Raw genomic sequence first — 10,015 nt, 5'->3', positions numbered from 1 at the left:
ACTCCTTTCTGATCGTGGCGCTTCTTACTTGGCTCCCCCTGTTTTTTCTCTTGTGAGGGAGCAGAGTAATCAATATACTCCTTGAATTGTCCCTGCTTGATAAGGTTTTCGATCGCTTACTTGAGAGCTCAGCATTCATCGGTATGGTGCCCATTGTCCCAATGATAGCGACAATATTTTTTATTATTTCTGGCTATCGCGGGAGTTTTCATGGGCTCGAGCTCTCCAAGCAGGCTGGCCTCCTCGGATTTATCGAGAATAGCCGATACAGATGTGTTCAGTGGAGTATATTGGTTTCTGTCGCGATCGCGACGAGGGACGAGAGCATAGGACTTTTTGGGCTCGTAACGAGGTTTCTTCCCTCTTCGCTGATCGTCTACGTCCCCCCTACGATCAGCTCTTTTACTATCCCGTTGACCAGGTGCATTGCCCGAAGCGCCGTAGTCGCGGCGGCGGAGTGCCGACAATGAATTTTCTATCCAAAGGTACTTCTCTACAAGATTATAGAATCCAGTGAGGGAAACATCGTCCTCAGCCTGTAATTCTTTCCACAGGTTGGTCTGTGGACGGACTCCGGCTATGATGAGAGTCCGAACAAACTCTTTGGGAGTATGAGCCACCTTGTTGAGTTCTCTGTGGAAACGGTCAATGTAGGACTGGAGGGATTCATCCCTTTCTTGCCTTATATTGCTAAGGTAGCTCAAAGCCATCAAGAACTTTCGATTTGCTTGAAAATGCCTTAGGAACGTCGTACTCGTTTGAGGCCATGAACTGATCGATCCCGCTGGGAGCGACCTGAACCACCGTTTGGCATGAGAGGTCAAAGTCACTGTTAAACAACGACATTTTGCTTGATCTTAGACCTGGTAAAGCTCCATCAGGTCGTTAAATTCATACAAATGATCCTGCAGATCAGAGTTCCCATCAAACGCCTGCACCTCAGGCATCCTGAATCCTGGCGGGAGTGGAGCGGCTAACACTTTGGTAGAGAAAGGGGACGCAGATGCGACCTGCCCCTGCTCATTTTGTTGAGCTCGTAGTCTGTCTAGAGCTCACTGTAGCTCCTCAATTTTTGGCAATGGAGTCGTTTGGGGATTGCTTTCACCCATGCAGGTTCGACCCTTGCGATTACGGTTGAGGAAAGTCCGGAGGTCGGGTTCCTATTCCCCTCGGCCGGCAGTTCTGGTCACTCTCGACACACGCTGGCTAGAGGCGTGTGATGGCGATGAAAGGTGCGGGGTATTTTCAGGACCTTCGCGGTGGTAAGAATCACCCCGCGAAGTGTGGGACCCTCTCGCACGGTGACGAACAGGATCATTTTGTTGGAGGTGATAGGAATCGCCCCGTCCAACACTTTTATGGGTGTGCACTTGCGACGTGGCATGGGACAGCTCAGGCTGCGTCCTTTCACCGAATCTCAACGAGACTGGTATTCTGCTTGGGACGCGGTCGGAGTTTCCTGGCCCTTTGGAGCCGGTGGGTTTGTTTTTTGCCACTTGCTTACCCTTTCGTCTACGCGCTGCAGTGGTCACAGCATAGGCTATTTCCCTTTGCCGCGCTGTCGCGTGACCAGTAGATGTTTTTGGCGGTTGCACCGCCGCAGTTGACTTGGATGGCACGCCTTGGTCCAAACAGTCTAGCCTTCGGTTGACCGTCTGGATAGTATTATCAAACCTCTCCAGGTAGCTTCTAATAACGGGGTCAAGCTGTGAACTTAACGAGATATCTCCTGCAGCATTTTGCAAGGTCGAAGGTTTTTTTGGAAGAAGTGTCCCCCTAAACTTGGGGGAGCCCCTCAGCGCCCTGGTTGGTTTGCTCAGGTTATGGTTGGCGGGCCATTTGTTGCTGTAAGACCGGTAGGTTGGAGATTCTCCTGATGAAGGATGAACACTAAATCAGGCCCTTCTTCTAGCGCTAAATTGTTGATGCGTGATTTTGACACCAACGAAACGCACATGTGAAATGTTGAGTTGGCCCAAAAGACACACGTGAATGGAAAGGAAAATAATAGTAAATGCAGTGAGAAAGGAGTTTTAAAGTGGTTCGAATGCTAATGAAGCAAATCCTACGTCCACTGATGTTTTTATTAATGATAAGGGTCAAGTCGTTTTAGACGACTGACTTTACACTGATGATACAAGGTATCAAAGATTGTCTATTCTAGAGAGAGAGAAAGATTGGTCAAGAGTAAATGTGCGAATCCCCTTAATGAGAGAGGAGCTCTCATTTTATAATGGGATGCCTTGAGGTAATGATCACTGAATCTGTAAGTTAGTGGGATGATCCGTGCAAATCCTTCTTTTAGAGTAATTCACGTGATTTGCTGCAGGGATTGGACACGCAGGATCATCACAACTCCTGGCTGGCCTGACGTGCACCCATTATTCTAACGGAAGCAAGCTGTGGGTGTAACCATGATCACACGACGCGGCTACGCCAAAATGCCAGTAAACTCTTCCCGAGGTCTGACCTTTCGTACTTAACTGGGCACCACGTCAGCCCTATTTTCCCAAGCATAACAGAAGAGAAGATGAATGAAGTTGGATTGGAAGTCGGAAAAAGACGAAGAAACAAATGAAAACTAAAGACATGAAGGCTGAAGCAAAAAAGGCAAGGATTTTGCCTTTTAAAATAGTCACATATGTTGGACCTGATTTTCATCTAATCCGTTGGACCGGCGGTCTGATACTATTCCTCCGGTCTAATAACGGTAAAAAATGGTTTAAATGAAAAATATCGGTTTTTAACTCTTAATGAATCGGAGTTATTGGTGAAACCCGGTTGGACCATCCGGTCTGGTCCGGGTTTTAGAACATTGATATAGATTACTGAATTGTCTTTCTTTTTTAATATTATTATAATATTATTGTTATTATTTAGATTATTTTCTAATTCCTTACATTTGAGATTTTGCTAAAACACTCTAACCACAATAGAAGTTTAAAAATTAATAAAAACACTTTCAACCATCCAAGACGACTGATAGCTACTGGCGGCCACCACTGCCGTAATATAATTTTCACATCTATGTGAACTAGGATTCTAACACTTTCCTTATAGTGGTTTATGTATATAAATTCTTTCATAATATAATATTATAAATTTCCATAGAAAGAGTACCACTTAGACAGAAATTGCTTTACAAAAGTGAATATTCCTTACATATCTATGGATTATTCCTTTCCTCCACAGGTTATATAGGTATAAGCCTTGTATTCATTTCTCTGGACTCTCTTCAATTACAAGGTTACACTATATAATTTCACTCTGGTTATTAGTATAAAAAGGTTAACAAAATAAAATTAATAATGATGAGATTTAATCAACAACTCATTGAGATAATGGCTTATCTTTTAAATTTCATATTAGATCATGATCTAACAACTCTCTGTATCAGTGACTCAAACAAATTAGTGGTGATTAAATTCTCTATATAATAATTGTTTCAGTATTAAGATCCCAAAGCCAACCAAATTTTTTTAGCATTCATTGAAAAATGAAATTGCATAAAATATATGAAAAGATGTTATTATATTCTTAAACCCCATCTTAAGCAAATAAACCACCGAAAAGCTTCAACGTTATATGTTAGACAAAAAAAAAGAAAAAAAGAAAAAAAAAAAGAAATACAAGTTTCTAAGCTTTAATTTGTCTGCATCTCACAACGTTATACGTATACAAATTCCACAAAAAAAGCATCTAAAATTCCTAAACCTTGTCTTAAGTATTGATAAAAAGAATGAGCAATAATTTTTCTTTCCTGTAAATTGAGAAAAATACATTAACATCCTGATCTGATTTATTGGCGACTAATCAAAATCCAAGAGTTTCTGAAATTTTAATGAATAGAAAAAAAAATACCTTAAATTTGTGAAATGCCCTATTGGTAGAATCCTAATATTGGTTTTGAGTTTGAAACGTTTAACAATAAAGATGTTTGTGATATAAAACACGTATAGGGGTTTTACTCGTGGATTGGGATTCGCTTATGATCTGATTTTTACCAAAACAAATGCAAATATATATATATATATAATTGGTGGTTAATGTAAAATAATATTAAAATGAAACAAATCATAACCTTACATTATTGTAATATTATTCATGTACATATATAATGAGATATTAAAAGCTTAAGAGTGTTGAGATGGGGAGATAAATCTTAATTCTTTACACGTTGCGGTCATCCTTCAATAAAAAATTTGTCATCCATATTTGGAATATCAACATCATGTTTAACACCAAAAGAACAAACTTTGTTAGGTAAATTCTCCTATCCACTGTCCCTTATCAATTGTAAAACTTGCTTATATGCTTTAACCAAATTTATAGTATTTACAATATCTTGATCTTTTTTATAGTGCTTAAGAAAGTTCATTTATAAAATTAAATAAATCTTTCATCATAAATAGACTAAAAAAAATTAAATGATTGCATAAGTTTCAATCTATTATTAGAGAAAAATATGGTTGGAGAGATGGAGTGGACACGGTGAGCAAGAGAAAAAGTTGGGATTGAGACAAAAAGGGAAAAGAGATATTATTAAAGAAAGTCAAAATTTTTAATTAATTTAATTAATTATAATTTTGTAATTTAATTTTTGTAATTAATTTAATTTATTATAATTTTGTAATTTAATTTTTGTAATTAATTTAATTTATTATAATTTTGTAATTTAATTTTTGTATAGGGCAAAATTGAAAATAAAACCTAAGTGGGGTCACTTGACCCTATGTGGGTCCGCCCCTGTTATTATTCATGTACACATGTAATGAGATATTTAAAAGCTTGAGAGTGCTGAGATGGGGAGATAATCTTAATTCTTTATACGTTGTATATACGCTTTTGAAGATTTTTTTTTTTTGGCTATAGCTTATCATAATTACGAATAAATTAACTATAATTATTAATTATACCGCAGAAAACAAACAAAAACTCTTTAGATTAGGATAACTCAATGGGTAAAAGCAACCAAAAAAAAAAAAAAAAACAACCAAACCATGATAAAATAACACAAGAAAGTAAAAATAATTCAGTCTAAGAGCAGCCGTTTTGTTGAATCTTCACTTGGATTACAGAGAACACTGCTTGAATGACTGTAAGTAGAATCAGGAAAACAGCACCAACGACCGAAATGCTAGCCCATGGAGTGCTAAAATAATTCTGTATCAGATTTGCCCTCCACTTGTTGTAGCTTTTTCCACGGTATTTTTCCATTTCTTCACAAAGAACTGAAAAATAGTATCTATCAGGATCCAAAGTAGTCCCTCTTGAGAGATTATTTAAAAGAGTCGATGCCCCTTCTTTATCCGGCAGCCAATTTTCAATAATTTGTTTCTCAACAAGTAACTCAATATCTTTGGGAGTATTGGCGAGATGATGAATGATAAAAACATAATCGTTTATGTAATTATCGGCGTAATGACGTTGCTCAAAAGCAATCAAATTTCGAAACAATGATTCAGTCTCAAGCTGTAGTTTCAGCTGTGGAATTTCCAAAGTCCCGTTTCTGAAATTTATTTGAAATGATTCTTTGCTTTCGCTCAACTTGAACTTGGCTCCAGCTTGATGGAGTTGGATCACACTTGGTGCTGTCACAACTTCTTTTCTTTTTTCCTTTTTGGATTTCCCCAACTTCTCTTTTTCTTGCTTCAACTTTAACTTCTCTGTTTCTTGCCTTTTCTTTTCCTCGGGCGATGGTAGATGGCAAATTCTTAAGAAATCAGTGAAATGTTTAACTTCTACGTTTTTTTCAGTACCCTCAAATTTCTTTAATTTGCCATTTACTGCCTCTAAACTCTTGAAATATTCGTATGTGAGGTCAATGATCCTTGGCTTCCGCTCCTGAGGTGTGGCAGCGCCAGCTGGGATGGACTTACTCACTTTTTCTAGGTTAAAAATTTCCTCAAGAATGAAAAATGGAATTTGATTCTCAAGCAACCACATGTCGTACCATAAATCTTGAATCAAATATGGCTGTCCAAATATATGGTCTTCCTTCTTTCGCATTTTTTGGAAAGTATACCTCAACAAGAGTTCAACGATGAAGGCGGCGTCCACCAGAATTATTTCCACAAATTCATCACGATTAAAATTGATTGTTTCAGCATAACAGCTACGTAATTTTTCTTCATTCTTAGTAATCAAATCAAAAAGCTCTTTTACACTTACCTGAGTTCGCGTAAGAAACTCTTTCAGGTATCTTTGTTTTTCTTCTTCCATGAACTTTAAGTGTTCTTCGCCATGGTGAAGAGGGCCAATGGAGACTATTTGAGGTGTATAAGCTTTTTCATTTCCCTCGCGTAGACGCTTTGGAGCTTTATAGATGCAACAGTTTGTGGGTGGGATCAATTCTGACAAATTTTTTAGCTTCTCTTCCAAACTTGTCCAAGGCATTTTTGAAGATTTTGATTGTTCTTCCCTACTAATTAATTCCAACATGGTAAACAGTTAACTCAATTTGGTAATTATTATATTGAAAACAAATGGGATGAAAAAGAAATAAAATAAAGGCTAGCTAATATCTATATTAAGGATAATATTAATTGTAATGTTAATTTGGGATTCTTATTAAAATGAATATTTTGTGAATACTTAATTTGTCTACCATAGAATAAATAATTTCAAGCATTCTTGACATTAACCCCAGTGTCTAACTGCTGTGCGTGTTTAAATCGAATAAAACATGAAAAACAGAAATGTAACATAATTACATAAATATAATCAAATCTCAACCTGGTTATATCATATTTATGTACAGACAATGTATAAATAAAATGTAAAAAATATTCTTTAAGCTCTAAAACCCTTCTAGCAAGGTAGCATAATTTATAGCAGACTTAATTTAATTAAGAAGCTTCACAGTTTTTTTTTTATTTTTTTTTATTTTTTTATTATAGATTTCAGAATTATGCCATTATCTCGATTGTTCTCTAAAATAATATACTAAATACTGTTTCATATAGTATTGTGTTGCCAATTAAAAGATATATCACACAAATGGACAATTTTATTGGACAACTGAGATGAGAACGAAAATTAATACTTACATGTGGGTACCATCTTGTTCAACTCCTTGGATATCGATCAAACCTTCCTGATTCATACCTAGATTCGGAGGGATTTAGTGTGTATTTTGAAGTAAAAAAAAAAAAAAAAGCATATAGAGAGTACTGTCTCAATGGCCAACTGCTTTAGAACTCTTTTTACAGTAAGTTTTTCTTAGGCCTCAGGCTATCCTGAAGTAGTTTTCTAAATTTGATCCTTAAATAGAATTAATCGATCATTCCTTTCTTCCACTGGTGATATATAAGTAAGATTATTTTATTCTTCTAGATTCTGAGTAGGCACTTTAATTTTTTGCCCTAAATTTAACACCTTGGTAGCCATTAACTTTATTGGTCCAAGTCAGAAGTGTAAGTATTACCTATATAATGACATAGATTTTTTTACTAGTTTAATGAGAAATATACTTGGTTATTAGAAGAAAAAGATATAGAAATTAAAAAATAAAACTATTTCCCTCGAATAATCAGTTAGTTCGATTTAGTAATATAAAACATTCATTGAAAACTAACGGTGTATACAATGTAGAATTGTTGTCATATATTCTTAAACCTTACCTCAAGCAAATAGAGCACCAAAAAAGCTTCAGCATTAATTTCACAGCGTGAAAAAAGAGAAAAGATGCAATATGATATACATTTCTAAGCTTTGTTTTCATCTCATAAAGCACAAAGTAACCCTTAGTTTATCCCTAACCTTAGAGTATACGTAACGTTACACATGATGGTCACATAAAGCTTGCACAAAAAGCCTATGAATTCTTAAACTTTGTCTTGATCAAGCATTTGATAAAAGCATGTGTGAGCCATAGTTTTTATTTCCTGGATATTGAAATATTTGACCTTTTCACTGGCACCAAATATGATTGAATGGGTTTATGAGAGAGTAAACAAGGTATTCAAAGTGTGAAATAATTCAATTTGGGACGGTCAATCTCTACATATAAGAGAGAATTGTTTTCATCCTGTGGTTTTAGTTTAATAACTTTGAGGACACTTGTTTAAAATCTATAATTTTTATCCTTCTCGTACCAAATACTACTCTTTTAGACATTTGACCTAACAAATGTTAGTTGATTGTTAGCTTTTAAATTTGTATTGAAATAACAAAAATAACCATTTTAGAAAAAGATGAAAAATTATTTACACAAACAATAGTAAATTAAATAAACACATTAAAACCACAAATTCAAATTAAATAAACATATTATATACTAAATGTTGTGTGTGATTTTTCCACCAAGCTCGGAGCATTGCGAGGATATAGTTCGATCCAGAACCAGCTCGACTTCACCGATTGTCTGACCTAGCATAAGCTCGTTGAGATATAGCTCAACCCAACACAAGCTAGTTGCGAACAATCCGAATGATCGTTCAACCAATTCCCAGATATCTCAGGAATGATTAGATTGACAGTAATCTTTGTGCAATCGCAATGGCCAATCGCGAGAATATCGGAGTTGCATTTCAATTTAATTTTAATCCCTTTATTTTCGCTCTTTCCTTTGTACAAACTCTATATATAAACCCCCTCAAACAATAAGGAAGGGGTTGGAAAAAATTCCTAGAATTACTATTGTAAGCTCTCGTAGCAAATAAAAAGAACATTGAACGTAAGCTCAAGAGTTCATCTCGCCGAACCACTTTAAAATCCTTTTTGCCATTTACTTTACTGCATTCATTATTCATTCATTGCTACACTAATCCCGCCAAGGTCGATTATATCACTCTAGTTGGTGCAGATTTCTGTATCAACATTTTGGCGCTAGAAGGAAGGCCTCTGCCAACACCTCAGAAATTCTGGTAAACAGCCACAACGATCTAACCACTTCAGGCCCACAATGGTGCGAATAAGATCAAAAACCACCACCGGAAACCACGACGATTTGGAGACCACCCATCAGGAGGTGCAACAGAATGTCGCTGGGCGTCGACCACCATTGCCGCCATCTCAACATGCCACAAATAACTGGGGGCAGGAACGTCAAACCCCGAAAATGGCTAGCTGGTGGAGATGATTAGAACCATGGTTGCACAGGCGGTGCAACAGAATGTGGCTGAGCTGAGAAATCAGCAACCAACTGCCCAGAACCTTGACTAGCTGCACTTCACTGATCCCACCCTGACGAATCAGACTTCAATCGAAGACCAGTTTAGCTTATCGGCGCCAAGGGACGACCGACACCCCTGACATCAAAGGGTGCACTCTACTCACAAGCATGAGTCACGCAGGCAAACTAACCTTGGGAGGCGGTTAGGGAAATAACCAATAGGTGAAAGCGAAGGTAATAGTCACCCACGAGACGATTGACCTACTCGGTGGAATCCTCAACGTTAGCATGTCGATCTTAACCCATGCCTAAGACAAGCCCGGTCCTCGCAAGCTTGCAAGACGAGTAGTGTGCGCCAATCTGGCAATGACTAATGTTCTTGTTATAACTGACGTTGTGAGCAATGCACTGACGAGCATGATAACACTTATCAATCGAGCCATCATGACTCAACTTCGTGCATCAATGCCCGTAATGGAGGGGGTTCACAAGCAACAGATTTGCGAACTCACTTGCTCAAGGTAAGGTTGAATAGAGCTAGACAGGGCAATCACAATGAAGACTTGGATCATGTGCAGAAAATATTCGACGATCTAAGGGCTTGCCAGAACGGTGTGGCATAAGAAATAGTGAGTTCCTCCTTCATAAAGGAGGTTTGCCAAACCCTGCTTCCACAGGGATTCAGGGAGTCACAGAGTAAGTTTGAAGGGAGAGGAGACCCTAGAGACCACCTCGACAATTTCAATGACCTGATGGAGCTTCACCAGGTCTATAACCTAGCAAAGTGTCGTTGCTTCTTGGTTACATTGGTAGGGGATGCCAAGAGGTGGTACAAAAGACTCAAGGCAAACTTCATCAGTTCTTGGCAACAATTCTCCTCGCTGTACTTGCAGCAATTCC

At 37.5% G+C, this 10,015-nt stretch overlaps 1 protein-coding gene across 1 annotated transcript; it reads right to left on the bottom strand.

The window, feature by feature from the left end:
- Positions 1-4,999: 4,999 nt before the first annotated feature.
- Positions 5,000-7,134, bottom strand: LOC116142397 (UPF0481 protein At3g47200-like). Its single transcript, XM_031427815.1, has 2 exons — positions 7,050-7,134; positions 5,000-6,424 (listed from the first exon to the last, which is right to left on the bottom strand). Exons 1-2 carry the CDS (start codon positions 7,103-7,105, stop codon positions 5,038-5,040), a joined length of 1,443 nt encoding a protein of 480 aa, XP_031283675.1. The 5' UTR covers positions 7,106-7,134; the 3' UTR covers positions 5,000-5,037.
- Positions 7,135-10,015: the final 2,881 nt, after the last annotated feature.

Source organism: Pistacia vera, unplaced genomic scaffold, assembly GCF_008641045.1.
Source record: "Pistacia vera cultivar Batoury unplaced genomic scaffold, PisVer_v2 Contig408, whole genome shotgun sequence".
In the NCBI taxonomy this organism is placed as follows: Eukaryota; Viridiplantae; Streptophyta; class Magnoliopsida; order Sapindales; family Anacardiaceae; genus Pistacia; species Pistacia vera.
The sequence above is the reverse complement of the archived record's forward strand: the minus strand, read 5'-3'. Positions and strand labels throughout refer to the sequence as shown.

Bases quoted from the DNA above. Each gene is read 5' to 3' on its own strand.
- LOC116142397 (XM_031427815.1), bottom strand. From the start codon at position 7,105: ATGAATCAGGAAGGTTTGATCGATATCCAAGGAGTTGAACAAGATGGT. The intron at 6,425-7,049 runs GTAAGTATTAAT...GGAATTAATTAG, and splicing joins GAACAAGATGGTACCCACAT to TAGGGAAGAACAATCAAAAT.